This window comes from Lampetra planeri, chromosome 43 (genome assembly GCF_965212315.1).
Source record: "Lampetra planeri chromosome 43, kcLamPlan1.2.h2, whole genome shotgun sequence".
NCBI classification, from domain to species: domain Eukaryota; kingdom Metazoa; phylum Chordata; class Hyperoartia; order Petromyzontiformes; family Petromyzontidae; genus Lampetra; species Lampetra planeri.
In genome coordinates this window covers 5,747,315-5,775,215 of record NC_136149.1, presented here as the reverse complement: position 1 = coordinate 5,775,215, position 27,901 = coordinate 5,747,315, and the positions used below count along the sequence as shown (strand labels likewise).

The 27,901-nt window shown below is 53.0% G+C and overlaps 2 protein-coding genes across 3 annotated transcripts in view; both read right to left on the bottom strand.

The window, feature by feature from the left end:
- Window positions 1–12,207, bottom strand: part of RIGI (RNA sensor RIG-I) — a 63,476-nt gene extending 51,269 nt beyond the window's left edge. For both annotated transcript variants that reach the window (XM_078614127.1, XM_078614128.1), the window contains exons 1-2: window positions 12,183–12,207; window positions 11,625–11,876 (exon numbers count right to left, since the gene is read on the bottom strand). In XM_078614127.1, coding sequence (XP_078470253.1) covers window positions 11,625–11,799 — 175 coding nt within the window. In that variant the 5' untranslated portion in view covers window positions 11,800–11,876; window positions 12,183–12,207. The remainder of the gene's footprint in view (window positions 1–11,624; window positions 11,877–12,182) is intronic.
- A 4,028-nt stretch (window positions 12,208–16,235) lies between these two features.
- LOC144732627 (inactive ubiquitin carboxyl-terminal hydrolase MINDY-4B-like) overlaps window positions 16,236–27,901 on the bottom strand; it is a 34,107-nt gene continuing 22,441 nt past the window's right edge. The window contains 3 exon segments of the mRNA XM_078614126.1: window positions 16,236–16,826; window positions 16,828–16,987; window positions 26,065–26,245. Coding sequence (XP_078470252.1) covers window positions 16,739–16,826; window positions 16,828–16,987; window positions 26,065–26,245 — 429 coding nt within the window. The 3' untranslated portion in view covers window positions 16,236–16,738.

Here is a 27,901-nt window from a genome sequence, read left to right as displayed (position 1 = left end):
GTAGGTTAAACGTTGAGTTTAACAAGGGCACCACGGGGTGACCAGTCCCTCCCCACCCAGCCACACCCCTCCCACCCCCCACCCTCCCCACCCAGCCCCTCCCCACCCTCCCCACCCAGCCCCACCCTCCCCTCTCCACCCCTCCCATTTTTGGATGCACGACGGATGGACACAATAATCCCCTGTGGGCTGGTGGAACCAGGTGGTTCCTACCAGTATTATATTTTGTTATCATGTTATATTTAGGAATTTGATTACTCTGAAGTCAATAAAGTCGTTTGATATTGCATTAAAGTGTATTTCTATCCACCCTTCATCAAGAATATAGGTTTTTGAACCACCTCATAGTTATGTTCACATTGAACTCGGTGCTACTTTGTGGATGTGTGCAGATTCATCACCACCGCACTTTGCCACTCAAGACTTTATGAACGTTTTAAAGACAGAACGATTGTTGTTGTGGTTAAACGCATCATCATCGGGTGATGCTGCTGCTGCGTCGGCAGTGGTACACAAGCACAAATAACCAAAACCTCGACACGTTCGTTAACAATAGCGCACCTCCGATTCGCACGGTTGCCTACGTAAGGTGCGAAAGAAGTTCAACATACACAGAGCACATACAACACTGTGACCTTTAAATAGAAAAAAATATATAAAAAACAATATTAAAAAAATACCGGCGACGTTTCAGGCACATCAAAGGGGAACTACATTACAGGATATGCTATAAAGGGTCTGGAGCATCGCCGATGATATATTTTTCTGTATTTACACATCCCATCAGCCACGCCGCCTTCTGGGAGTGCATGTGTAATGCGGGCGTAAACGGCCTCGCGGATATGACGTAACAGGGGGGAGGAGTTGGGTCACGTGGGGAGAAGGGAGAGCTCTTAAGGGCGGGAACCGGAAGAGACGGGGGGAGAGTATAAGAATAAAGACGGGAGGAGGCCACGCAGGGCAGAAGGTGGAAAGTGGCGTGATCGCCAAAGGATGGGACTCGGCACCGTTGGCCAACGGTGTCCGGGCACGGGGGAGACGAAGAGCAGCAGTGGGGCTGCAGAGAGAGCAGCCGAGGGGCTGCAGATCGGGGCGGAGAGGCTGAGAGAAAGCCAGCAGCGGTGCTGCAGCGGGAGCCAGCAGAAAGGCTACGTGAGCGACGGCAGCAGAAGGGCTGCCGAGCGGGAGGTGGAGAAAGCTCTGAGCGAGGAGCCGTGCGGACAAAGTTGTGCGAACCCAAATAAAGGACAACGGAGACAGACACAGTGAAAGAGTCCTTTATTACACTGGTGTCAGAAGTGAAACGGCATGTCAAAACAGCTCAGAAGAAAGAATATCCCTGCACCATCGTCTGCTACATCTTCCGACGACGACGACCTTCCTCAGGCAGTGGACCTGCCTGCGATGGAGGAGGAAATCCGAGCGGGAACGAGTGCTGGTCCGGGAGTGCAAGATGTCGCCGCGTCGGTGGATCCGCCCGGAGGACGCTGACCAACGATGAAGACAGATGGCGGCACAGCTGGAGACCTTGAAGACCGTATTGGCGCAACTGTGCGACCTCGTCATACCGGCGACAGCGTCGGGGAGGCCCGGGGGTGATCGTCAGGCTGCGGCCTTGCCTGCGCTGCCAGCGCCCTCTGCCACGCGACGCAAGGACGCCATCTTGGGCGTGGCAGGGGAAGAACCGCGGGAAGCCGCCATCTTGCGCCCTCCGCGGCGGGAGGCCGCCATTTTTGACACGTTGCGGTGCGACGCCATTTTGAATATGCCACGCGACGAGTCGCCTGCGGAGGACGGCGCAGCGAGGAGTCGCAGCCATCACTTGACAACTGTTAAATAATTCTCCATTGGTGGCGATTGGAGTGCTTTCGCCTGCAGATTTTTAGCGGCGGTGTCCTCCGCCAGGTGGACTAACGCAGAGGCCCTGGAAGTTCTGCCAACTCTTCTTGATGACGGGTCGGTCCGATTCTTCGGGTCCATCAAGGCCGAGAAAAAGAAGACACTGAGAGGAGTTTTTGACGAGATGGCGGATGCGTACGAGCCACCGGATGATGCTCACCGCCGCTTCGTTCAACGCCAGCGGGCACCCGAAGAGTCGCCGGTGGCATACAGGGGTGCTGTCTTGGAATTAGCCATGGCCGCATACCCAGAGACGGAGCCTGACCTACTGGAACCCCTGATTTTGGGCAAGATGCTGGAGCTGTCCAGGGATTTGGGGATCCCTATGCCGGTGTGTGGCCATGAGAAGCTGACATCCCGCGCGGCCGCAAAGTGTCTGGATGCCCAGTTCTATCTACGCCGCTGGAAGCAAGTGACAGCGTGGACGGGGGGGCCCATCGTCGAACGAGGTGCCGTGGGTTGGGATCCCAAGAAGGCGGTGTACGTTCCTGACGGGGGGGCCCGCAGGAGCTGACAGCCGCCTCTGCACAGTGGTCGGCCCGCGGTGGACCGGGGCCGCGATCTGCGCCGCCGATGCGGGAGCGTCGGGTTGGGGGGACTGCAGGGCGTCGTAACGACGTCGAGTGCTTCCGCTGCGGTCGCAAGGGCCATTACGCCAGGGACTGCTGGGCCCGTATCCCAGGACCGCCCCAGCAGGAGGCCTCGACAGCAGACGTGCCGCGGAAGGACCCTCCTGGACAGGCAAGTCGGTGCGCACCGGACACCCGGCAAGGCTTGACACCTCATTCATCACCATTGCCGCGCGATCCGGGTGTTGTTAATAACGGGAGGCCACCGACTGGGCCATGTCGCTCGGTAACGCAGTGGCGTAAATTGGCCCGGCGGGTTGTCGCGGCCGCTACTGGTTCGTCCACTGTACCGGGTTCTATACAGGGGGTTGACGTGCGCATTTTAGTGGATTCCGGTTCGTCCGCGACCATTATATCTGATGTCATTTTCCATCTGTTGGGCATCCCACCGGAGGCTGTGGGTCCGGTTTACGATTCCTGCGTTGCAGCGAACGGGGGAAGTATGGGCATTGTGGGCCAGGTGGACGCCAATATATCTATCGGGGGAGTGTCGGCCTCGGGGATGGTGTTAATCTCGAGGTCCCTTGCGGTTCCGTGTTTGTTGGGAACTGATTTTCTGGCCAAAATGCCCATTCTAATAAGAGTTAATCAAAATTGTATCGAATTACCGGGGGGTCGAAAACTTACATTTCTGCCGTCGCCCTGAGGGCGACCTGCTCCGGTCTGCCAGGTGCAGGCGCTGTCCGAGGTATCTGTTGACATTCCACCTGGCTCACAGATGCTTATCCCCTTGCGATATCGGAAACCTGTGCCTGGTCGGGAGGGAGCAACTGGGGTTTTGTTATCGCTGTCCGCTACCATAACGGGCGGATCGGCGCTCATCGGGGCGCAAACTATAATCCGGCCGGACCAGCAGCCATTTTTGCAGGTGCTTAATGGGAGTACAGAAAATGTTTGCGTGCTAGCCAGAACGGTCGTGGCCCATGCCACTACGGCGTTTACGGCCCAGGACCATCTGGGCCGCCGGGATATGATTGCCGGTGTTTCGGGCCCTGCGGCCCCAGATGATCGCTGGATCGCCGAATTGTGCGGGGAAAATTCTTCCCTTTCCGGGGAACAGCGTTCCACGCTTCGCGCGCTATTGTTGAGTTATTCCGATGTGTTTAGCTCCGACGATTTGGACTTGGGACGCACCTCCCTGCTTTCCCATCATATTGACACAGGGGACGCTGCTCCCATTCGGTTGAACTCGCATCGGATGAGCCCAGCGGAGCGAGACCATGTTCGAGGAGCAGTAGATGACATGTTGGCTGCGGACATAATATCTCCATCTAACAGCCCGTGGGGCGCGCCTGTAGTCTTGGTTAAAAAGAAAGACGGGAAATTGCGATTTTGCGTTGATTTTCGCAAATTAAATAAAGTGTCCGTGGCGGATGCGTACCCCCTGCCGCGTATGGATGATTCCCTCGATGCCTTGTCGGGGGCAAAGTTCTTTTCGACGCTGGATCTCTCTTCGGTATTCTGGCAGCTTCCCCTCGATGAGTCCTCGCGGGAAAAGACTGCTTTCCGTACGCCGCAGGGTTTATTTCAATTCAATTGTCTTCCGATGGGGTTGAATGCTGCTCCCGCTACATTTCAGAGGTTGATGGAACTGTGTTGTATGTGTTGGGTTATGAAATTTTGATAAAAATAATAAAAATAATAATTTTCCGAAAAAATGCGCAAATCACATTAATTATGTTAATGTGTGTATTAACATGCATAAATTATGATAATGTGTGTAATTATATGCATAAATTATGATAATCATGGAGATAATCGTAGTAATTTATGCGGATGCTTGCGATTATGTTACTGTGAGCAGTTATGATAATTAGGCTTAGCTTCGTTTATCCATTGTTATATCAATCAGGATAACACGATTATCATCGATTAAACGTTTACCGATTATCTTAGTGTGTTTATGTTATTTTAGGTCTCCAGTTTCAGATCTCATCACAGGATACAGTTATCAAGAATAAGATAGTTTTGCATGGACTTGGAAAGAAGCACTCGAACAGTTGGTGTTAAGCAATTTTATTCTAAACAAGCACATGACACTCTCTTATCAGAAAGCAAGTATACGTCAATAAATTCATGGGCAAGATTATGCGATTAACGAAAATAAATGACTAAAAATACTTCTTCATTGGCGTGATCATGCAGTTAACGAAAATGAATGACTAAAACATTTCTTATTCATGTAACTCGACGGCAGCAACTGCTTTGCACGATCAGTTGATATTGAACGCACCACCTCGAAATGGCAACCCTTTTTGAAACGCAAAGACAATTTTTTTTTGTCTTATTCGTGTGCGTGCTGTGTGTGCGTTGTCCCCTTGTAATATTAATTAATTCTTGGAGCCGGGAGTTGTGTCGTTAGCTTGTGTGGTGTGGGAGGATACAAACAGCGGCCAGAAGTTTTCTCTGGGTTGGGCGTGGCCGCCGCGAGCCCCTGCTGCTCCCTCGCTCGGCGTGTCTCTGCTTGTGCGCTCTCTCTCTCTCCACTGCTGGTCGACGAGTTGGCACGACGCTCGGTGACGCCCGGTGATGTCCGAGTCGTGCTGCTCTTGCGCTCTCTCTCCCTCTACTGCAAGATGACGAGTTGGCACGACGCTCGGTGACGCCCGGTGACGTCCGAGTCGTGCTGCTCTTGCGCTCTCTCTGCCTCTACTGCTAGATGACGAGTTGGCACAACGCTCGGTGACGCCCGGTGACGTCCGAGTCGTGCTGCTCTTGCGCTTGGCGGTCCTCGGTAGCTGACGGCGCAATGGCGCCTCTCTGCAGCTCTGACGGCGGCGCTCGTTCGGAAGACTTTGACTCTCTTTCTCCACTACGGGATGACGAGTCGGTTTTGGTTGATGCTGGTTGATCTGGGTGTGTATTAGACACACGGCGCATTCGATGGCGCTGTCCTCTTCCTCACAGCCGTTTGACCAGGCTTGCTCCACTGCTTCGCGCTCTCTGCTTTGCTCGCTTGGTCGACGCTTGGCGATCTCCTCCCTTTTACAGGTTGATTGCTTGTCGTCACTCGTCACTCTCTCTGCTCCGTGCTTCCCTTGTTCGTGCAGCTGCCAGCTTCACTCGCACTTAACTTCGTTCTGCGAGAAGCGACACCTGCTATCGGCATCGGTGTTTCGTTTCCTCACGACGCTCCGCCAGCCGGAGCACGGCTGAAACCCAGCCCCGACCCAGGTTGAACTCAGACTTCTGTGACTCGAACGACCCCTCCTCGTTCTATCACTTCTCGAGGCACGATCTGTCCCAGCTCTCTTGCGAGCCCCGTCGCAACGCCGAGCGCGACTCGGACAGACTGCACTCAGACTGTCACCTTAACGACGTCTCGTCGTCCCATCTCTCCTCGAGGCACGATCTGCCCCAACTCTCTTGCGAGCCCTGTCGCAACGCTGCGTCGCAAGCCGAGTTGCGAGACCGAGCACGACTCGACCCAGACTGCTCGTTCGCTATGTGCGCCCGTGCCTAACTCAAAACGTGACTCCCCTCTCTGCGCATTCTTTGCGAGAGAAAACAAACAGAAAAAAACAGATGTCTTTGGAATGTCAGGCACCGATTCCCCCCTGTGACCTTTTTGCTCCCTCCTTGCTTGCCAGACCCCGCTGGAAGACAAAGGTGGCTGAGGAGATGTTTGCAATACATTTATGTGGTCCTGTGTGTTACATTTATTCTTGAATTATATTTTATGAGTTCCTTCGGTCTTAGTATCGTGGTTATCATTCGTCTATGTTTAATGAATATTTGTACTGATCCTCGTCACATTATTATTTTGGGGCTTTGCCAAGTTTAGTTCTCCAGAGATTGGTGTTTTATTCTGAGTTATATTTTAATGTCCTGAGGTTAAGTGTAACTATGTTTCCACTTAAGCTTTCTGGAATTCGTACTCTTTAGTTTTTAGGACGGTCATGTAGATAGGAAACATATAATTCTAAATAATATGTATGCGGTGAATACGAGTAATATAAGATAATTACTAATAAAAAAAACCTATGGTTTGTTGGTTAATTCTCTTTGTTATGTTTCTACTTTTCGGTTAGGAAACGTTAAGAAAACGCGAGTGGCAACCGTTATTATCCTTTACTCTGCTCTGCACCCCCTCCGTGCATCTCAAGATGTCTTGGGAGGTCAGGCCATCGATCGTTGTCCATCTGGATGTCTCTGACCTCTCTGTGACCGAATTCTTATCATTTTAACCGCCCTCCATGTTTCATGGATTCCTGGTGTGCTTGTGAGTTGTTTTCATTATTTAATTAAAAAAAATAGATATATAAAAAATATATATATTTTTTTCTTAATTATTCTTAATATTAATAACGGAAAACAGGGCATAGATACAACAACTGGTATTAACGGGGTTGCAGTGAGAGACATGTCTGATATATTTAGACGATATTATCGTCTTCAGCCGCACATTTGACGAACATTTACTGAGGTTGGAGGCGGTGTTCGCCAGAATGCGCTCCGCCAATCTGAAATTTAAACCTAAGAAATGTCACCTACTGCAACGGTCCATGCGCTATTTGGGACATATAGTCAGTGCCGACGGGGCCACGGATCCAGAGAAGACAGCGTGCGTCCGTGACTGGCCAACCCCGGCCACGGTGGGGGATGTGCGTCGCTTTTTGGGGTTTGCGTCATATTATCGTAGATTCGTTCCCAATTTCGCAACGATCGCGAGGCCTCTGCACCTCCTTACGGGTAAAGGACGGAAATTTGATTGGGGACCGCCGGAGGAGGCGGCGTTTAAAGGCCTGCACGATCGGTTGGCTACGGCGCCGACGTTGGACTATCCCGATTTTGATCACCCCTTCATTCTGGATACGGACGCGAGTGACACGGGCATTGGGGCCGTGCTGTCACAGTCCAAAGACGGTGTGGAACGCGTGGTGGCGTACGGTAGCCGGGTTCTGTCTCCCGCCGAAACCCGCTACTGCGTCACTCGCTGGGAACTTTTGGCTATTGTCTATTTTCTCCGCCAATTTTGACCGTATCTCTACGGCCGTTCGTTTATTGTTCACAGGGATCATGCGGCTTTGCAATATGCCCTGAAGGTGGACCAACCATCTGGCCAGCTGGCACGATGGTTGGACACGCTGCAGGAGTTTTCCTTCCAAATTCAACATCGGAAGGGGGTGCGTCACGCGAATGCGGACGCACTCTCTAGGTTGCCGCAGCGATCCCCTTGCGCGTGGGCGTCGGGGACGCATAGGTTTACGCCGATCCAGCAGCCCCCTCGGCCTATTGCGTTGGCGGTCGAGGTGCCTGAGGCTCCAGTGTGGCCGGGACCGGCCGATGGGATTTTGAACCTTCCACGGGCTATATGGATTCGTGAACAAATGCTGGACGACTCATTGGGGACCCTGCGGAATCGGGCTGCGAAGGGGGGGGGGGGGGAACGGTTTCCGGAGGGACGCCGGGGACCGCTCTCCGCGACGGACTGCTGATGTGGAGGGATGGGTTACAGGAACGCTGGCGTCTTGTTGTACCGGCGTCATTGCGGTACGAATTGATTAGGACTCTGCATTGCGACACGCTGTTACACCTGGGGGTGCAGAAGACCTTATTGACGTTGCAGCGAGATTACTATTGGCACGGCATAACGACGGATGTCGTTGGGCACGTTCGCGCGTGTCCCGAGTGTGCCCGGCGGAAGCCGCCTAAACACCCATGTGCCGCCAATACAGTCTATTCAAGTGTCTCGGGTTAACGAGTTGGTGGCGTTGGATATTTTGGGACCTTCCCGCCATCCGCTAAGGGTAATAAATACTTGCTAGTTGGGGTGGAGTACCTCTCCCGCTGGCCGATGGCCTGGCCCTTGCCCGACCAGTCGGCGGCGTCCATTACGGACGCCTTTCTATTCGGATACGTCATGGACAAGGGGGCGCCGGAGAGGCTGCTCACGGATCAAGGCCGAAATTTTTCTTCTAAGTTGTTGGGGGAGGTGTGTGCGGCTCTGGGAACTAAAAAGATCCGGACATCTCCCTACCACCCGCAGACGGATGGCATGGTTGAACGGCTAAATCGGACTCTGTCCTCCATGCTGTGTCACACGGTTAATGAAAAACAAGCGGATTGGGATTTGCATATCCCTGGGGTACTCTCGGCATACCGGATGACGCCTCATGCGTCTACAGGATATTCGCCGTTTTTTCTTATGTACGGTCGCGAAAACGTGCCGCCGATGGATGTGCAGTTGGGAACAGGAGTGAGGGGACCTACTAAACCTCTCCCTGATTACATTCAGGACGCCGTTCGCCGCGTCACTGAGGCGCGGGAAGGGGCCCGCATGGCTACGCCAAAACCCAGGCCCGGAACGAACGGTGCGCTCGACGCTCGAAGGGGAAGTGCCCCTGGAAGGTGGGGGACATGGCCTGGCTGCATTGTCCGCAGGTGCGGCCAGGGACCTCCCCTAAATTACATAAACCATGGCAAGGGCCTGTTAGGCTCATCGAGGTTCCCAACCTGCAGTCCGCACGCGTTCGGTTCGGATCTCGGCGCTGGCACGTCCATACGTCTCGCTTAAAACCATACGTGGCCCCTCAAACGGATGCGTCATCTCCTGATGTTGCCTTGCCGGTGTCTGTTGCTGCTGACGCACCCTTGCCTGTGCTTGTTGACCCTGCAAGAGCGCCTGTCGTGCCTTTTACAGACAAACCGGCCGTGACACTGCAGGAGACGGGGGACTCTGCTCTGGGTGGGCCTACCACGGCTGCGGGGACACCTGGCCCCACCGCCCTTCCAACCCCACCACAGACACGATTGCGGGACACCCCGGACTCTGGTCCTTCGGGAAAACGGGACCTTGGCGTTGGCGGGCCTCCAATAGCGACAGGCGGTTTTGATCCTGTCGCTCCTAAAACCCCGTCGCGTTCTCGGTCTGCAGGGGGGCCGCCGCTCGTCCGGGACGGGCCGGCGACCCGCACGCGGTCGAAGTCCCTTACTTTTCGTTGATTAATGTTGTTCTTGTTCTTGTTATTGTATATTCGTTGATTTCTCCGTTGTCCGTTCATGTCTGATGGTTGGTGCTCGCTCGCATTACTTGGTTGTTTCAGCCGAGGACGGCTGAAATTTTCTCCACGGGGGAGGGTGGTGTAATGCGGGCGTAAACGGCCTCGCGGATATGACGTAACAGGGGGGAGGAGTTGGGTCACGTGGGGAGAAGGGAGAGCTCTTAAGGGCGGGAACCGGAAGAGACAGGGGGAGAGTGTAAGAATAAAGACGGGAGGAGGCCACGCAGGGCAGGAGGTGGAAAGTGGCGTGATCGCCAAAGGACGGGACTCGGCACCGTTGGCCAGCGGTGTCCGGGCACGGGGGAGACGAAGAGCAGCAGTGGGGCTGTGGGGCTGCAGAGAGAGCAGCCGAGGGGCTGCAGATCGGGGCGGAGAGGCTGAGAGAAAGCCAGCAGCGGAGCTGCAGCGGGAGCCAGCAGAAAGGCTACGTGAGCGACGGCAGCAGAAGGGCTGCCGAGCGGGAGGTGAAGAAAGCTCTGAGCGAGGAGCCGTGCGGGCAAAGTTGTGCGAACCCAAATAAAGGACAACGGAGAAAGACACAGTGAAAGAGTCCTTTATTACACATGTCAGGAACATTGTTGGTCTTGACATTGCCGGGCGTTCATTGACCTAAACGTGGGTGACATGTGACAGGGGGTTAAAGGTCAAGGAGGGTGACTAGGGGTTAAAGGTCGAGGAGGGTGACTCGGGGTTAAAGGTCGAGGTGGGTGACAGGGGGTTAAAGGTCGAGGAGGGTGACTAGGGGTTAACGGTCGAGGAGGGTGACTCAGGGTTAAAGGTCGAGGAGGGTGACATGGCGCAACAACGTCTGTGCACTGAGGGTCACTGTGGCGTGAGAGTTTATCTCGGGAACCTTTGTCACGGACAACTGATAGCCGGTTCCTGCATCAGTGCTGTATTAGTGCTGTATTAGTGTTATGTTATACTCTACTTGGGGATGTGTCACCCCCCCCCCCCCCCCCATATATATATTATAACTAGCTTTACTACCCGGCTTCGCCCGGGACTTGGATTCACCACGCCCGGCCGCCTTTGTCTCCCCAGTGGCAATGTTCACACACCACACCAGTTACTCGTTTGAGGCCGAGTCGACCTAGGGGAGGCCTAGGACCGGTGAAAATAATCGTCACAGGTGTTGGTCGTGAGCGGGAATCGAACTCGGCTCGCCGGGTTCGATTCCCGGACTGTATTAGAACATTCTGGACTGTATTATAATATTCTGGACTGTATTAGAACATTCTGGACTGTATTAGAATATTCTGGACTGTATTAGAACATTCTGGACTGTATTAGAATATTCTAGACTGTATTAGAATATTCTGCACTGTATTAGAACATTCTGTACTGTATTAGAATATTCTGGACTGTATTATAATATTCTGGACTGTATTATAACATTCTGGACTGTATTAGAATATTCTGGACTGTATTAGAACATTCTGGACTGTATTAGAATATTCTGGACTGTATTAGAACATTCTGGACTGTATTAGAATATTCTGGACTGTATTAGAACATTCTGGACTGTATTATAATATTCTGTACTGTATTAGAATATTTTGGACTGTATTAGAACATTCTGGACTGTATTAGAACATTCTGGACTGTATTAGAATATTCTGTAGTGTAGTGGTTAGCGCGTTGCGCTACAAACCCGGCGACCCGAGTTCGATTCCCGCTTACGGCCACCACCGGTGACGATTATTTTAACCGGTCCTGGGCCCTCCCCTAGGTCGACTCAGCTTCAAACGAGTAACTGCTGTGGTGTGTGAACATCGCCACTGGGGAGACAAAGGCGGCCGGGCGTGGTGAACCCAAGTCCCGGGTAGTAAAGCTAGTACCAAATAAATGCAAACTGAAACTGAAACAAATCTCACTTCCAACACGGCGCCTGTCTCTCATCTCTTCCTCTCTCTCTCTCAGCTGACCGCGGCCACTTATACTTACATCTCTCTTGCCCACCACACGAGTTTTATACTTTGACAGGAGCGGTGGTGGCGGAGGAGGGAATGGGGGGGGGGAAACGACTTCAACTTCGGCTCCCACCATCTCCTTGGCACGGCACAAACCTCTCGCCGGCTCACCGCCTCACCTGGCTTCATGAGGCTGTAGTTTGTGACAAGATGGGGGCCCCGTATTATGCTCGTGATGAGCTCCTCATGTAGCTTCAGCCACTCCCGTCTGTTCTTGTCCACCATGTAGGCGTCCACCGTCGTCTGCGTGTCCGCGCCGTCGACCCCCTCGCACTCCATCGCCTCGGACTCCATCGCCGCTCGCCACCACGGGAGGGAAAGCCCCACAGGGATGGGCGCACTGTGCTCAGCGAACACTTCCGTGTGCGTGTCTGTGTTGTGTGTTGTGTGTGTGTGTGGTTGTGTGTGTGTGTGTTGTGTGTGTTGTGTGTGTGTGTCTGTGTGTTGTGTGTGTGTCTGTGTGTGTCTGTGTGTGTCTGTGTGTGTGCGCGTGTGTGTTGTGTGTGTCTGTGCGCGTGTGTGTTGTGTGTGTGTGTCTGTGTGTGTCTGTGTGTGTGTGTCTGTGTGTTGTGTGTGTGTGTCTGTGTGTGGGTTGTGTGTGTGTGTTGTGCGTGTGTGTTGTGTGTATGTGTGTCGTTGTGTGTGTGTGTTGTGTGTGTGTGTTGTGGGTTGTGTGCGTGTGGGTTGTGTGCGTGTGTGTTGTGTGTGTTGTGTTGTGTGTGTGTTGTGCGTGTGTGTTGTGTGTGTGTCTGTGTGCGTGTGGGTTGTGTGCGTGTGTGTCTGCGTGTGGGTTGTGTGTGGGTTGTGTGCGTGTGTGTTGTGTTTGTGTTGTGCGTGTGTCTGTGTGTGTGTGTATGTCTGTGTTGTGTGTGTGTGTATGTCTGTGTTGTGTGTGTATGTGTGTCTGTCTGTGTGTGGGTTGTGTGCGTGTGTTTGTGTTGTGCGTGTGTCTGTGTGTGTGTATGTCTGTGTTGTGTGTGTGTATGTCTGTGTTGTGTGTGTGTGTGTGTCTGTGTGTGGGTTGTGTGCGTGTGTTTGTGTTGTGCGTGTGTCTGTGTGTGTGGGTTGTGTGCGTGTGTCTGTGTTGTGCGTGTGTCTGTGTGTGTGTATGTCTGTGTTGTGTGTGTATGTCTGTGTTGTGCGTGTGTGTCTTTGTTCAGCGTGTGTGTGTCTGTGTGTGCTGTGTCTGTGTTGTGCGTGTCTGTGCGTGTGTCTGTGTTGTGCGTGTGTGTGTTCAGCGTGTGTGTGTCTGTGTGTGCTGTGTCTGTGTTGTGCGTGTTTTTCTTTGTGTGTCTGTGTGCGTGTCTGACAGTCAGTTGACCCGTGGCACCTGTTGGGTCTGTCCCGTGACCTCCTGCCAGCGGGCGTTCGACACTTCACGTGGCCTCAAGGTGCACGTAGCCTGGCACAAGCGTTATGGTGACTGCCACTTAGTGGCGAATGGCGGTTGTTGTTGTTGTGTGTCTGTGTGTTTGTGTGCGTGGGGGGAGCGGTGGTGTAGCGGTTAGCGCGCTGCGCTACGAACATATCGACCCGAGTTCGATTCCCGCTCACGGCCAAAATCAGTGACGATTATCTGAACCGGCTATGGGCCTCCCCTAGATCGACTCAGCCTCAAATGAGTACCTGGTGCGGTGTGTAAACATTGCCACTGGGGAGACAAAGGCGGCCGGGCGTGGTGCTGACCCAACCCACCCCTTTGTGTGCTGTTCTGGCCTTCATAGGTGCTCGCTAACAACACTTGCCCCTACAGTCTGTTACAGGCTACACGGGGGATCTTTGTGGGGGGAGCGGTGCTTGTTGATTAAGCTTCGGTTTCACAGCAGAGGTCTCACTCCGAATCAGTCGAGCGGCATTATCTTCGCATCGGCTGCGCAACGCTGTGTGGAAGCTACAGGGTATCTCGCTCCGCACGAAGCTTCTCTACGCTTGTAAAACGTGGACCCCTCTCATGGAACATCTGGGGCGGTTAGGGGCCGTCCATAAATGACGTCACGCACCTAGAGGAGGAGGAGGAGGGGGGTCAGATATTTGTGACGATGTGTGACGAGGGGGGTTTGAAAAATTTGACGCTTTAAATAAATATAGACAACACGTTCTACTTAATTAAATAGACTTTTTAATAAATGTTTTCTCCTACAACATCAGAGTGCAGCGCCACATTAAATACACACTACAATGACAATAGCTTAAAGCGATTTGAAGCATGTTAAATTTTGGGGGGGGGGGGTGGTGGGGCAGAGCTTTGTGACGTCATATTTGAGGGTGGGGGGGGTCTGACGAAGCGGGGTCAAAATTCGCGTGACGTCATTTATGGACGGCCCCTTAGAAACATTCAGGCTGGCATGCTCTACGATCCATCCTAGCTTTAACCAAGCTTGATTGTGTGAGGAGCTCACAAATCCGTGAAAGATCTGCACACATTCCCATCGGTGAGCTTCTCTGGCAGGCAAAGGCTGCGTTGGCTGGGTCATGCCCAGCCACCGCATGCCCAGCCACCGCATGCCCAGCCACCGCATGCCCAGCCACCGCATGCCCAGCCACCGCATGCCCAGCCACCGCATGCCCAAGCAGCTTCTGTTTGGCCGCATAGAGGGGGCTAAACGGGAACTACATGGGCTGGAGAAGAAATGGAGTGGTGCGGTATGGAAGGATGTGGAGCTGAGTGAACTTGCTGACGACTGCTACCAGCGGTGTCAAGATCGGCCTCCATGGGGGAGGCTCGTTAAGGACGCTGCTGCTACTGGGCAGTTGGAGGCAGTTGCCCTCCAGCAACAACTGAGGGTATAAAATTGACGCTCACAACAACGAGCGAGGCGACGTGCGTATAAAATGAAGCAAGTTGGCACGGCAGGGGGCACAGTTGGGGCATCTGCCAGTCATCTTGGTCAGCTAACCTATGGCACCTGGGTCTGTTCTGTGACCCAGGTGCAATGGGTTGCGGGCTACATGACTCAGCCAATGCAGCCTTGGCTGTTGGAAGAACTCACTCATGGAACTGTCTCAAGGTCTTTCAGGGATATGTGAGCTCCTCACATAATCCAGTCTGGTTAACCCGTGATGGATCATAAGCAGGCCAACCTGTACGTTTCAATCCAGAGCAGATGTTAGTTTAAAGGGCTCCATGTTTTGCGTAGAGAAGAGAGGGCATTACTGTGGCCAAGAAGACCCAGATCTTCTTATGGAGCATTATCCAGCTGATGGAAAGCCAAAGTCGCTCAACTGATTCGGAGTGAGATCTCCGTTACCAAACTGGAGCTAGGCATAAGTAGATTGCCCATGTATGGAAATGTCTCAACTCTCTCAACAACTGCCCGATCACTCATGGATGGGGTGGAATATTTGATGTCATAAATACAGGTACTTTGTTTTTGTGCCGCTGATTGTTAGGCCCCATCTCTTAGTAGCACACTCCAGGTTCAGCAGTAGACTCTCCAACTCCTTAATAAAGCGCAGCAATTTCCAGATCACCAGCATGATTAAACAATAGGGAGCCATCCCTTGACCACACGGGGTCATTCATTCGTCTCCCATTGTATCTGTAGCAGATGGAAATACCTCCTGTACAGCCTTACTAAGCGTCTCGAACTACGTGGTAAAATAAGATGTTGAATGGTGTAGGGGCCAGAGGACATCCCTCTCGCACACCAAGATTAATGGTAAATCGCTCCCACTCCTGGCAAGATGACGTTGAATAACAATTGCCAGGACATTCTCAGCGAATTGAGGGAGATGCCGTGGTAGATTTATCCGGGCATTTATAATGAAATAACTTAATGATTGTGAGCAGAGTCAGGGGGACCCCAAAAGCACGAAAAATAACCCAGAACCGTGGCCTTCTGATGTTATCATAAGCCTTGACTAGGTCAACAAAGCAGAGATGTAGGTCACGTGAAACCCACATTACGGCTCCGCAAGCCTCTCCTCGATGTGCCTGGCAAGGCGATGTTAAATAGTACACTGACGGAGATGTGGCAGTAGTTGTTGCTACAAGTGGTCTCCTTTCTTAAAAAGGGGACCACCAGGGCAGCCTTCCAATCTTGCAGATCCCATCCTGTGCACCAGATGGTTGTTGTAATTGTCATATAAGGCAGCTAGCACAGTGTATCAGATTACACGTGCCTTGATGTGGGGATTGTTGCATGCTTATATTCTATACATATGTAATTCGAGCGTAAATGGGGTTTGCTGCTGGGCTCTGGCCCAATCACACGGCCCGGGGTATTGGGGGGCGGAGCCCGGTATGGGGGGCGTGTGGGAGGGGCCGCCGTTCGGCTCCAATGGGAAGCGAGGTGAATGGGGGTGGAGCCAGCAGGGCAGTATGGGAAGGCCGGATCTGACGATCCGAAAGGGGAGGAGTCAGGGTCACGTGGGGGAGAGGATATAAGTGGGAGCCCCGAGAGAGATAGGGGGAGTTGCGGGAGTTAAGAGGCTGAGCCACGTTGGGTGGTGAGAGGAGATCCGCGCCATCGGCCACGTGGCCGAAGGACCTTCAGCACGCCGTCGGCCAGCGGTGTGCGGAGTGCGGGAGTGGAGGAGCTAACGGAGGAGCGTGCGTGGGAGCGCGCGAGGAGATGCTGGTCCCTTGTCAGGACCAGCGGGGTGTGAGGAAGAGTAGAGGAGCTGACAAGGGAGCGCGTGTGGGGCGCGCGCGAGACGACGCTGGTCTGCGGACAGGACCAGCAGGGTGCGGAGAAAGAACCCAATAAAAGACCAACGGAGACCAGCAGTGCCTGACGGAGTCTTTTATTACACGTAGCACAAAGTACACCACCATAGGACGACTACTAGCACCACACAGTATACGTATGTAAATCACTATCAAGGAATTATTTTCACAGAAAAGTCCTGAACTGAATTTTACGCCATTAATTAAGGATGTCATTTAATTCAAATGGAATCTGTAAACATGCATACAAATGCACATATTCTGATTCTGACATGATCGCATGCTATTCTCGAAGTTTCTTGATTTTAATGTCACAATGCATTTTTTGTTACATAGAATGTAATCAAAGTTTAAATTATGGAACTTTAAACTTCTCGTCTATCAACCATCAGATTGTTTTTAAATCACACAGGACGTACAGATATGCACAATGAATAAGACTAATATTGTCACAATTTCAAATTTCAAGATTCATAAGGACCAGTCAAGCCCAAACATGTTACTTTATACTTCCATTACATAACAAACACACCACAGTTCAGAGGTGGATTCGTCAATTCTTGCTCACGCACGCAAGTTATTCTGCTCGTTGTCATGTATGTACGTATGTTGAACTTCTTTCGGGCCTTCGAATCCAACTGGATAAAATAATCGGAGGCCATAACTTCAACACGACCACCACCACCATCAGTAGAATGGTTCTGTGCCGTTCCAATCGACGGTTGTGCCACCCCACCGGGTGTGGATGAGCCGCTCCAGGGAGGGCACCGTCCTCTCCGTGCCCCCGTCCTTCTGCCACTGGCCCTGCTCCCACTGGTGTGAGTGCGTGTCTGTCGCGTGGGTGGCGAGACGACACAGCGGGGTGCGGCAAACGCAGCGGTGAGCGCACAGTGCCGCGAACGCGGCGATCTGAGCTCGTGTCCTGCTCACGGTTAAGATCGGTGGGGAATATCTGAAACCGGTCCTGGGCCTCCTCTAGATCGAGTCGGCTTTAAATGAATATCTGGTGCGGTCTCTCAAACACCGGGTACTGTGGAGACGGAGGCGACAACATTGTGAAAACATTGATTGTATCATGACTGTGCTGAGTGGAATTGTGACTTCTTGCATGATGTAAAAGATATTGACAATTTTCTGATGATGATGATTATGGTAATCGGAGAAGGCCTTCATCTAGCAGGAGATGGACCATGGATGTTGATGGTGGTAGTGATAATGAGATTATGCGAATTGATATGCATATAACATTTTACTGCAACATCACAATTTCATACATTTTCACAATTCATGATATTTTCTTTCAAGGATCGTGCGCATTTACTAAAGTTCCTCAGCATTGATAATAATGCAACATTTTTGTTTGACAATTTTACACAAAATTGTGAAAACGCTGCTCACATTCCTCCAGTTTACTGCCAAATGTTCCCATGACGTCACAACTTGATTTGAATGGCTTTGTCGGTGGTGGAGGGCTATAGTTTAAAATTAACATTGTTGCTGCATGGCAATCTAACCCAAAGTTAACTAATTATGAATCTATAGTGAGTGTAACACTGCACGTGAATTTTAATCGATCAATGAGTTAATTGTTACACACTTACTAACCTTATATATCATCATGGTAATGACGTGATATAAGTGGAGGTGGTGGTACGCAGTTTAATCACAATACAATTTGTATCTGCGAAGCATCTAAATGGGACTGCATCTCGAGATGCTGTACACGAAGGGTGACATGAGATTGTGGGGAAGAGGATACATTTGTTTTAGTCATAATAAACGTTTTTGGGTTAGATCGCGTTATTTATAAATGTGTCGTAACCCTCCACCACCCGGCACGGCCAATCAGCAAAAAAAAGTGTCACGTTGCCAAAGGATAAATATTTCGATTTAAAGCTTTCGTGACTGCAGGGATTGATCTTCTTGGTTCTTTCGGTAAAGTCACGTAGAAGGGAAATAATGAAATAATTGTATTTTTTATTATGTTTTATTTTTATGATTTTATTATTTCCCTTCTACGTGACTTTACCGAAAGAACCAAGAAGAAAAGGACAAATAGTTCACTACTTTAGCCCACCTGTGTGTTGAAGAGTGAATCCACAACATTTACAATTTTTTAGTACGACGTTTCGCTGGTAATTACATCCAGCATCATCGGGTAAGGAAAAGAAAGAAGTTGCAGAGATGAGGGAGCAGTATCCAGTTGATGTTAACTCGCTCGCCTGGTGTGCAGGAGGTTGTGTGTTTGATCCCAACCCTGACGCCTGCTGCTGTATATTTGGAGTTTGCATGTTCTCCCTGTGGTCGCGGGGATTTTTCTCCAGGTCCTCCGGTTTTTTTCCCTCCACATTGAGATTTAACGTGCATTTAGAGTATTTGGCTGCTATACATTTCCACGTGATAAGCCATTTCGTTGAGCTATCATTTGTGGCCAGGTCGCTTCTGAAAAATAGCTGTATAGCTCAGTGGACTTTACCTGGCAACATAAAAATAAACTGTTTCGTTTCTGTATTCAGGCACTGCGACAGATTGAAATGGTTAAAGGTGGCAGAGAAGAGGAAGGCGAAAGTCCTGAGCCTGGACACGGCATCTCCATTCTACCATCTCTGTCCTCATTTAACCTGACTCTATTGAGATCACAAACATTTAAGCATGAGTGTAATTGTACAATATAATTGCTATTATCAAGTTGTTGGTTCTCTAAACCTGTGTAATATCGTTGAGGACTCTTGGACGCCGGGGTTGGAGGCACACGTATTTATTCCGCGTCAGTTGGCACAATCACGGACATACAACATTGGAGGGGGTATCGGCCCCCTCACCCGGCTAGCTGGGGATACACTTGCTAGCTATACCTAACCTACCTCCTAGTCCTCCACTAACGGGCTAGGGGAGGCTATCTGGCCCGACACTGGTAAGTCGGGCTTACGGTACCCGGAGTCCCAGAGCACTGGCTCTGGTTCTCGGGACCACGCCGCTGGCTCGGTCCTGTGCGGCCCTGATAAGGGCGGCGATGCAGGGGAGTCCAGGGCCCTATCTGGACGATCTTCGGTCTTCACTTGGTTAAGCTTAACATATCTCCCCGAGCCCTCCGGCTCATCCCCTTTTATACCAAACCCCCCGCTGAGGGGTGGGGCCCCGGGGGATCCCAGCTCCGAGTCAGCCCCCCAGGCTGCCCGATGCGGACGTCGCTGGGAGCACCTGCCCGTGCACCGACATAGCCACGCCCACTGTGTTTCTTCCCCATTAGATCCCATTGTATACAGCCCCTCCGTAACACCCCTACATCACCCCCCCCTGTACAGCTCGCAGCCGTCCCGGCTGCAAAAAAAACAACAATAAAAGTGTATTTACCCCTTGAACCCGCGTGTGCCTCACAATTTTTCTTCAACAATAACAAGAACACCAACAAGAACCGCAACAGCAAGAAGAGAATTAACCCGGCGCACCCCCCCTGAATAAATACGAATACCGTAAGAGCACCCTATATACAATATGTAGGAGAACACACCACACACACAACACACAACGAACACAACATATGTACAATCCAATGTGCAGGAACCACACCACCCACACAACACACAATGAACACAACATATGTACATTTCTCCGGCCGTCACAAAAGTCTGCGCATTTTTGCGCGCGTTCTTGCAGCGGGCCCGTCACACGGGGAAACCCTGGATGGCGGACTGTCGGGTGGCAACTGTCCGTCTCCGAGTGAGTGTCTTTTTGATGCTGCGAGACCCTCGGCATCCCCAGGAGGGGTTGTCGGGCGTGAGTCCGTCACTCCTGGTGCAACTGGGGGCGGGACAGCCGGCAACACGTCAGGTGAGAGCAGCGGAGACGGACCCCTTGAGTCGATCGACCCCCCACATGTTTGGCCACGCGTGTGTGAAGTGGGAATTCGTACCGCAACGAAGGGTTTTAATCTGGACGGGTGCACAAACCACCGCCGCTTCCCCCATTTGATGCGTACGCACTGACGCCGCAAAACCTCAACCACTTCCACAGGGCCCCGCCACGGCCGCACCAGTTTAGAGGAGGTTGCAAGTGGTACCTGTGGACAGTGCAGCCATGCCTTGTCCCCCGGCTTCCACTGCAGCACGTGCGCCCGACCCAGTCTGAGTCTCTCATTAGCTTTCTGACGGAGGTCGGAATTTTGCATGGCAGCATCCCGTGCCTCTGTTAATTTAGCAAGATTAAATTTAACATGGATCGGCCAATTTAGTTTTACCCTGCGGCGCGGGGATCTGCAGCTGGGCCCGAACAGGCGGGTCAGGTTCGCGGCCATACATGAGGAAGAAGGGGGGAAATCCCGTTGCCGCATGGGGGACCATTCTATATGCTGCCAAGACCCCTTGAATTTGCAGGTCCCAATCGGTCTGTGAGTCCGAAACCTGCTGTGACAACATCGACGTGATGGTTCGATGCAGACGCTCGACCATCCCGTCAGTTTGCGGGTGATACGGGGAGGTACAAATTTTTTTCGTGCCCAGGAGCTCACAGACTTGTTGGAGTAGTTTGCCGGAAAAATGTTTGCCCTGGTCGGTCAGCAGCCGCTCCGGAGCACCTTTGTCCAGGACGTATCCCTGGACAAAGGCCTCCACGATGGCTGCTGCCGACTGGTTGGCAAGGGGCCAGGCCATAGGCCAGTGCGTAAAGTACTCCACACCGGTCAACAAATATCTATTGCCCCTGGGGGTGGTGGGAAATGGGCCCAGAATATCCAGCGCGACAAGCTCGTTGACTCTGGAGACTTTGATAGATTGCAAAGGCGGGTTAGACTCCTGTGCTGGTGGTTTCCGTTGCGCACACCGAGGGCATGACCCCAACAGATCCGCGACATCCCTTGTCATGCCCGGCCAAAAAAAATCAAGCTGGAGCAAGGCGAGGGTCTTTTGGGTCCCCAGGTGGAGGAGGCGCTCATGAGCGGCCCACACCACCTTACCCCGCAACCCAGAAGGGACCACCAGCCGGTGTCGATGGGATCTCCCGTCCCAATGCATTAGCACACCCTGGACCATTTCCCATGAGTCGGCATCACCCCTCCCCCGCCCCGCACCCCCGACGCGACGACGCAACGCGAGGAGGGAGGTATCCTCCATCTGGAGGCGCCCCCATTCAGTGACAGGCAACCCCAACAGGGAATCTTTACCCTGTTGTGCGATCGAATTCGTCATTGACGCTGCGTCGTCGGCAGCCGCCAAGACCGGAACGGATATCTGACCCGGAGGCCTGCAACGTCCCGACCCCAGGAGGCATGCGCATTCGGAGGTGGTTGGCATGCGCGACAGAGCGTCCGCATTGGTGTGGCGAACGCCCTTACGGTACGTAGTTTCAAAATCAAAGTCCTGGAGAATCTCCAACCATCGAGACAATTGTCCCGATGGTTGTTGAACTCGCAGGGCGTACTGTAGTGCCGCATGATCTGTACGGACGGTGAAACGCCGACCGTACAGATATGGGCGGTACTGTTGGATGAAATTGACAATTGCCATCAGTTCCCGCCGGGTGACACAATATCTTTGCTCCGCTGGAGACAACACCCGACTACCGTACGCGACTACCCGTTCTACGCCGTCAACCACCTGGGAAAGCACGCCCCCAATACCCGTGTTGCTCGCATCGGTGTCGAGCAAAAAGGGTTTAGAAAAATCGGGGTAAACCAAGGGAGGAGCTTTCACCAGAGCGTCCCGAAGGGAGCGAAAAGCAGCCTCCTCCTCCTGTCCCCAATGAAACCGGACCCCCTTTGACGTCAAAGCGTGTAGGGGCTTCGCAATTGTCGCAAAATCCGCGACAAACCGTCGGTAATACGACGCGAATCCAACGAAACTCCTGACCTCTCCCACAGAGGTGGGAGTCGGCCAGGAGCTGACGCACTGCGTTTTGGCGGGATCGGTAGCAATACCTGAGCGTCCGACGATATGTCCCAAATAACGCACAGATTCGCGTAACAGATGACATTTTTGGGGTTTAAATTTCAAATTAGCAGCCCGCATTTTGAGGAAAACCGCCCACAACCTCTGGAGATGTTCGTCAAATGTTTTGCTAAAGACGATAACGTCATCCAAATAAATCAAGCACGAGTCCCATTGCAATCCAGCCAAAACCAATTCCATCAATCGCTGGAAAGTTGCCAGCGCTGAGTGGAGTCCCATCGGCAACCGTTGAATTGGAACAGGCCGTGCGGTGTATGGAATGCAGTTTTAGGCTTTGAATCATCGTCCAGAGGAAGCTGCCAGAATCCCGAAAGCAAATCCAATGTGGAGAAGAATCGCGCTCCCGCCAAGGCGTCAAGCGATTCGTCCATCCGTGGGAGCGGGTATGCGTCGGCAACAGAAATTTTGTTGAGGCGACGAAAATCGACGCAAAAACGCAACAAGCCGTCCTGTTTCTTAACCAGGACGATCGGCGCTCCCCAAGGGCTGGTAGAGGGAGAAATGATGTCGGCGGCTAACATGTCATCAACGGCCGATTTGACATGGTCCTTTTCGGCGGGACTTAACCGAAAAGGATTCTGGCGTATTGGTGCGCTGTCACCTGTATCAATATGGTGACGCAGCAGATGGGTACAGCCCAAATCGAATTTGTTCCGACTGAAAACGTCGGAAAATTCACGCAGCAGTATTTTAAGCTTTTGACGCTTTAAGTCCGACAGGTCCGTCAATCCCGCACAAAGCGCCTCGAGCCACCCTTCATCGCTGTCCGAATGTGGTCGCGGCAGAGGGACAGTGCCTACGTGATTCGCGACGGGTTCCTCACAGGGCACCGGCGTTGCGTAAGCAAGCACGGTCCCCTGTGGAACCACCACCGTCTGCGACCCCACATTGAGGACCGCGATGAAAGGATCCCCGTCCCCTTTAACGATGGTCTGGGCCGGAATTAAATGAGGTCCACTAACCCCGGCCCTAGACGGCCCCAGCAGAACCCCCTGGTCCCCAATGCCTTTAGCGAAGGGCCGACGAAGTTTAAGAGGCACCAACATTTGTGCCCCCGGCGGTACGCGTACCGTTCTCTCTACGAACGCCGGTACCGTCGCGAACGCCGTCCGACCCACAGCGGGGGACGGCAGAAACGCCATGCGTCGGCCCGACGGGAGCTCAATGCAGCCCTGGTCGATCAAAATACGAATCGGCATTTTGCCCAGGAAGTCCGTCCCCAGCAGGCACGGAACCGCCAGCGAGGAGGAAACAAAAATCGGGCCAGATAATTTGATATCACCGATACAAATTTGCGCTCGAATTTGTCCAATGATGCCAAGTGAGCCCCCGTTAGCAGCATAGAATGGAACGTTAACGGGCAGCAAAGGACGGCTCTGGACAGGAAGAATATTGTAAATTAGTTCAGAAATGATAGTCGCCGATGCTCCCGTATCGACCAGGATGCGCACCTCAACCCCGTCAATGTGCCCCACAACGGCTGACGATCCCGACGATGCGGCCACAACGCGATGGGCCAACACGGACCACTGGCTGGGTTCGATATGAGTCCCCACAGTGGTGCGTGTTGGCGCGACGGTGTGCAATGTCGGCCCCCCGTTCGCTGCGGTGTGCGAGTGTGTGACGGGTGTGTGCGTGGGCCAAACATGAGGGGTGCCGCGACTCGCCGGGTTATGTTGATGGAGCTTGGGAGGAGGGCCGGCGTCCTGTCGAGGCGTCGTCCCGCGCTGCCGAGGAGAGCGGCACCCCGAGGCGACATGGCCCCGGATGCCGCAATTGTAACAGCGCGGGAGCGCTGGCGACGACGATGGATGGTCGAGGCGGCTCGACCCGTCCCGGCCCGCCCGTACTCCCGTTCTCTGCTGCAGTTGACGATCGACGGCGCAAATTTCTTCCGCCGGGAGTGTGGCTGCAGCCACAGCACGCCCGGTCGCTGCCTTGCTGGCCTTCCGTCGCTGCGAGAGTAGGTTGGCGTGGAGGAGTCGTGCAGCCTGGAGGGAACACATTTCTGCGTCGTCCTGTGCCACGACGACGATGTCTAAGTCGTCCGCCAGCAGGAGGATCTTTTCGGTCACCATAGCGTCCATGCCTTCGTTGTCCATTCGTGGGAAGGCCGTTTTTGCTAGTGCCAGGAGACTCGTACGATACGCCAGGGGCGACTCCTTTGCACCTCGCTGGCGATCATAAAAGAGCTGCCTGCAGTCCGACGGTGGTCCGTAGACTGCAGCCAGCAGCTGCAGTGCCATCTGCAGCGTGGAGCGTTTGTCCTTCGGTGCCGATGCAAGAGTGGCGAGGGCGTCGCTGTCGAGGAGCGCCGGCAGCGCGCGGAGAGCCTCGGCATCTGTCCACTGCGCCATTTCCTGGTGCGCGAGGAAGCGCCGCTGGAAGCCGCCCCAGTCGCCATCCTCGCCAACAAACTCCTTGAGTGGAGGTAGCCTTTGGTGTAACGCAGCGGCCGCCGTGGAAGGTCGCTCTCCGTTGTCACCGTCACTCTGCTCGGCCTCGGCGCGAACGACGGATGGCATCGCCGGTCGCACCAGTGGTGATGCTCTGTCCGCTGGTGATGACGCGGCAGCCACTGTACGCCCGACGTCGGACGCGAGGCTCAGGCCGGCCACGCCCTCAGCAGCTGCTGCGGCAATGGCGGGAGATTCGAAGTTGGGCTCCGTTGAGATGGCGGGAAGGCGCGCTGGTCGTCGGCTGTCGTCGCCCCGTGGCGGTCCACCAGCCCCCAGCCGTGTGATCTGGTCCAGCGTGGCGGCAGCAGCGTACAGCAGCTCCGCCAGTTTAGCGTGAGCCTGCCGCAGTCCATCTGTCGACGGATCTCCCCCATCCCAATGCTGCGGTGTGGATGCATCCAGCCCCGGCTGCTCGATGCCTTCTTCAGCCGTCTCGTGCTCCACAACTGCATCGGTGTCCTCAGCCTCCGGTACCCCGGCTCGAGCTGTCCGGCGCGTGTCCATGTTCGTGGTTGTTCACTTCTGTCACCAGATGTAATATCTCTTGGACGCCGGGGTTGGAGGCACACGTATTTATTCCGCGTCAGTTGGCACAATCACGGACATACAACATTGGAGGGGGTATCGGCCCCCTCACCCGGCTAGCTGGGAATACACTTGCTAGCTATACCTAACCTACCTCCTAGTCCTCCACTAACGGGCTAGGGGAGGCTATCTGGCCCGACACTGGTAAGTCGGGCTTACGGTACCCGGAGTCCCAGAGCACTGGCTCTGGTTCTCGGGACCACGCCGCTGGCTCGGTCCTGTGCGGCCCTGATAAGGGCGGCGATGCAGGGGAGTCCAGGGCCCTATCTGGACGATCTTCGGTCTTCACTTGGTTAAGCTTAACATATCTCCCCGAGCCCTCCGGCTCATCCCCTTTTATACCAAACCCCCCGCTGAGGGGTGGGGCCCCGGGGGATCCCAGCTCCGAGTCAGCCCCCCAGGCTGCCCGATGCGGACGTCGCTGGGAGCACCTGCCCGTGCACCGACATAGCCACGCCCACTGTGTTTCTTCCCCATTAGATCCCATTGTATACAGCCCCTCCGTAACACTCCTACACCTGTAATCATGGAATTGATGGCTGAGTCGCCATTCAAAAAGAGCTTTTTATCTCAATGCCCTTTACTCGGGAAATCAACTTCTGATTATACAGAATATGGTGGGGTCGGTGGGGGGGCGGTGGGGTGGGGGGGCACGGTGGAGTTAGCAATGCAGACGGTCAAAGAGAAAGTTCCAGATATTGGGGGGGAGGGGGAGGGCAGCATCATTGAATAAGTAGCCACCTTTAAAATAATCAAATCTCGACCGTCATTTTTTGGCGAAAGGGCCTTGCTTGGTCGTACGTACGTCGAACTCTCTTTCGCACCGTACGTAGCCAAACGTGCTCCAACCGGGAGGCGTGTCGGGACGCGGAGTGACAGCGTGCGAGGAGGGGGGATGACGTACTCAGCGTGAGCTTGACGGTAGCGCGCTGACTCGCGCTGCCGCTGCAGTAGTAGAGGCTGAAGCGGCACTCCGCGCGCCAGTGTGAGAGCAGTGAGCGCTTGCCGCAGAACAGGACCCCGAGACGCCCGTTCACGCTGCAGAGCCACACGGGCAGGCGCGGGGTTTTGAGCATGCTGCCGACCTGCGGGAACACAAAGGCAAAGATCCCCCGTGTAGCCTTTAACGGGCTGTTGGGGCAAGTGCTGTTTACACCATTGGAACCTCATTTGCCAGTAAAAATATGATAATTGGGTTTTTATCCTTCTATCTGGCAACAAAACGGACACCTTTTTACAAGGAGTCATGTTGTATTGTGGTCTATGCAAACATGACTCCTTGTAAAAAGGTGTCAGTTTTGTTGCCAGAAAGAAGAGTAAAAAAACAATTATCAAGTGCTGTTTGTTTAACAAGAGCACTGGTAGAGAGAGCGAGCTCTGTGCCCGGTCTGATCTTCCACGAAGCGCATGCTCCACCCTAAACCACATCCGCACAAACCATGGAAGATACCTGATGCACACATTTTTTATTTAAAAACTCTCCAGCGTGCCGCTGTGGCCATCCAGAACAGAGCGTGCAACGTATAGCGATGCAATGCCCGATCCACAAATACGGAGGAGACAGCATCACAGCGGCAATACAACTCCGCTGCTCCTGCCGAGTTCGGTTATCTGGCTCGACCGCCTGAATGTGAAATTGACGTCGTTGCTTTGCATCGATGTCCGCAGCCGTACGAAAGGAGGAAGAGAAGGAGGAAGAGAGAAGACAAGGAGGAAGAGAAGAGAGCTCAAGCCATGAAAAAGAAGGGATGGGGGCACAGAAATTCCGCGGACAGCAGCCCCAGGCGCGGTGCTCATTGCCCCACTCACGTAGCGACAACAGATGGGAGCATGGGTGTTTTTAAGGACAAGGCAAGGCGAGGAGGGGAGAAAAAAAATAGAAAGAGGATGGGGTGGGGGGCAAGGGGTGCTGTTAGCGAGCACCTATGAAAGCCGGCACAGGCACACGAGGGGGTGGGTGTTGAGCACCACGCCCCTTCACCACGCTTGCCCACCACTGCCAATGAAATATCACAAAAAATAAACATTGTGGTCGTTGTTGAGCTCTGACGTGGTTGCATTAATGGGTCTGGCTGACCAACCGCAGTATTGGGAGTTTTGATTTAAAGCTTTCGTGACTGCAGGGATTCATATTCTTGGATCTTTTGGTAAAGTCACGTAGAAGGGAAATAATAAAATAATAATAAAAAACATAATAAAATTTTCACGACGTTTCGGGCGCAACACAAGCATCCATCATCAGGTGGGAAAGCATGGTCTACTGCTGAGGCAGATTGTTTTAAAAGGTTTAAAATGGATGTAGCTCAAGGGTTATAAAGAAGTGGCCTGGGCTAGTGATGTTAATGTGAGAAATTAGCATGTAACTGTTAGATAGGAGAGCGGCCTCCTAAACGAGGGCACGGAAGTGGCTATGTTACTGTGAGGGATTAGCATAGGGAGTCAATTTAACACGTAGGCTTTCGCGACCAATATTATTCATAATCAACGTTTTTGGGTTTAGATCGCGTTATTTACGCTTCAACACACCGGTGGGCTAAAGCAGTGAACTATTTGTCTTTTGTCAACGTGACACTTTTTTTACTGATTGGCCGTGTCGGGTGGTGGAGGGTTACGACACATTTATAAATAACGCGATCTAACCCAAAAACGTTTATTATGTCTTTGTGTTGTTGATGTCCTGTCATGATTACATAGCGCCACCTGTTTACTAACAGATCACGATCGACGTGTAGGTTTTTGAT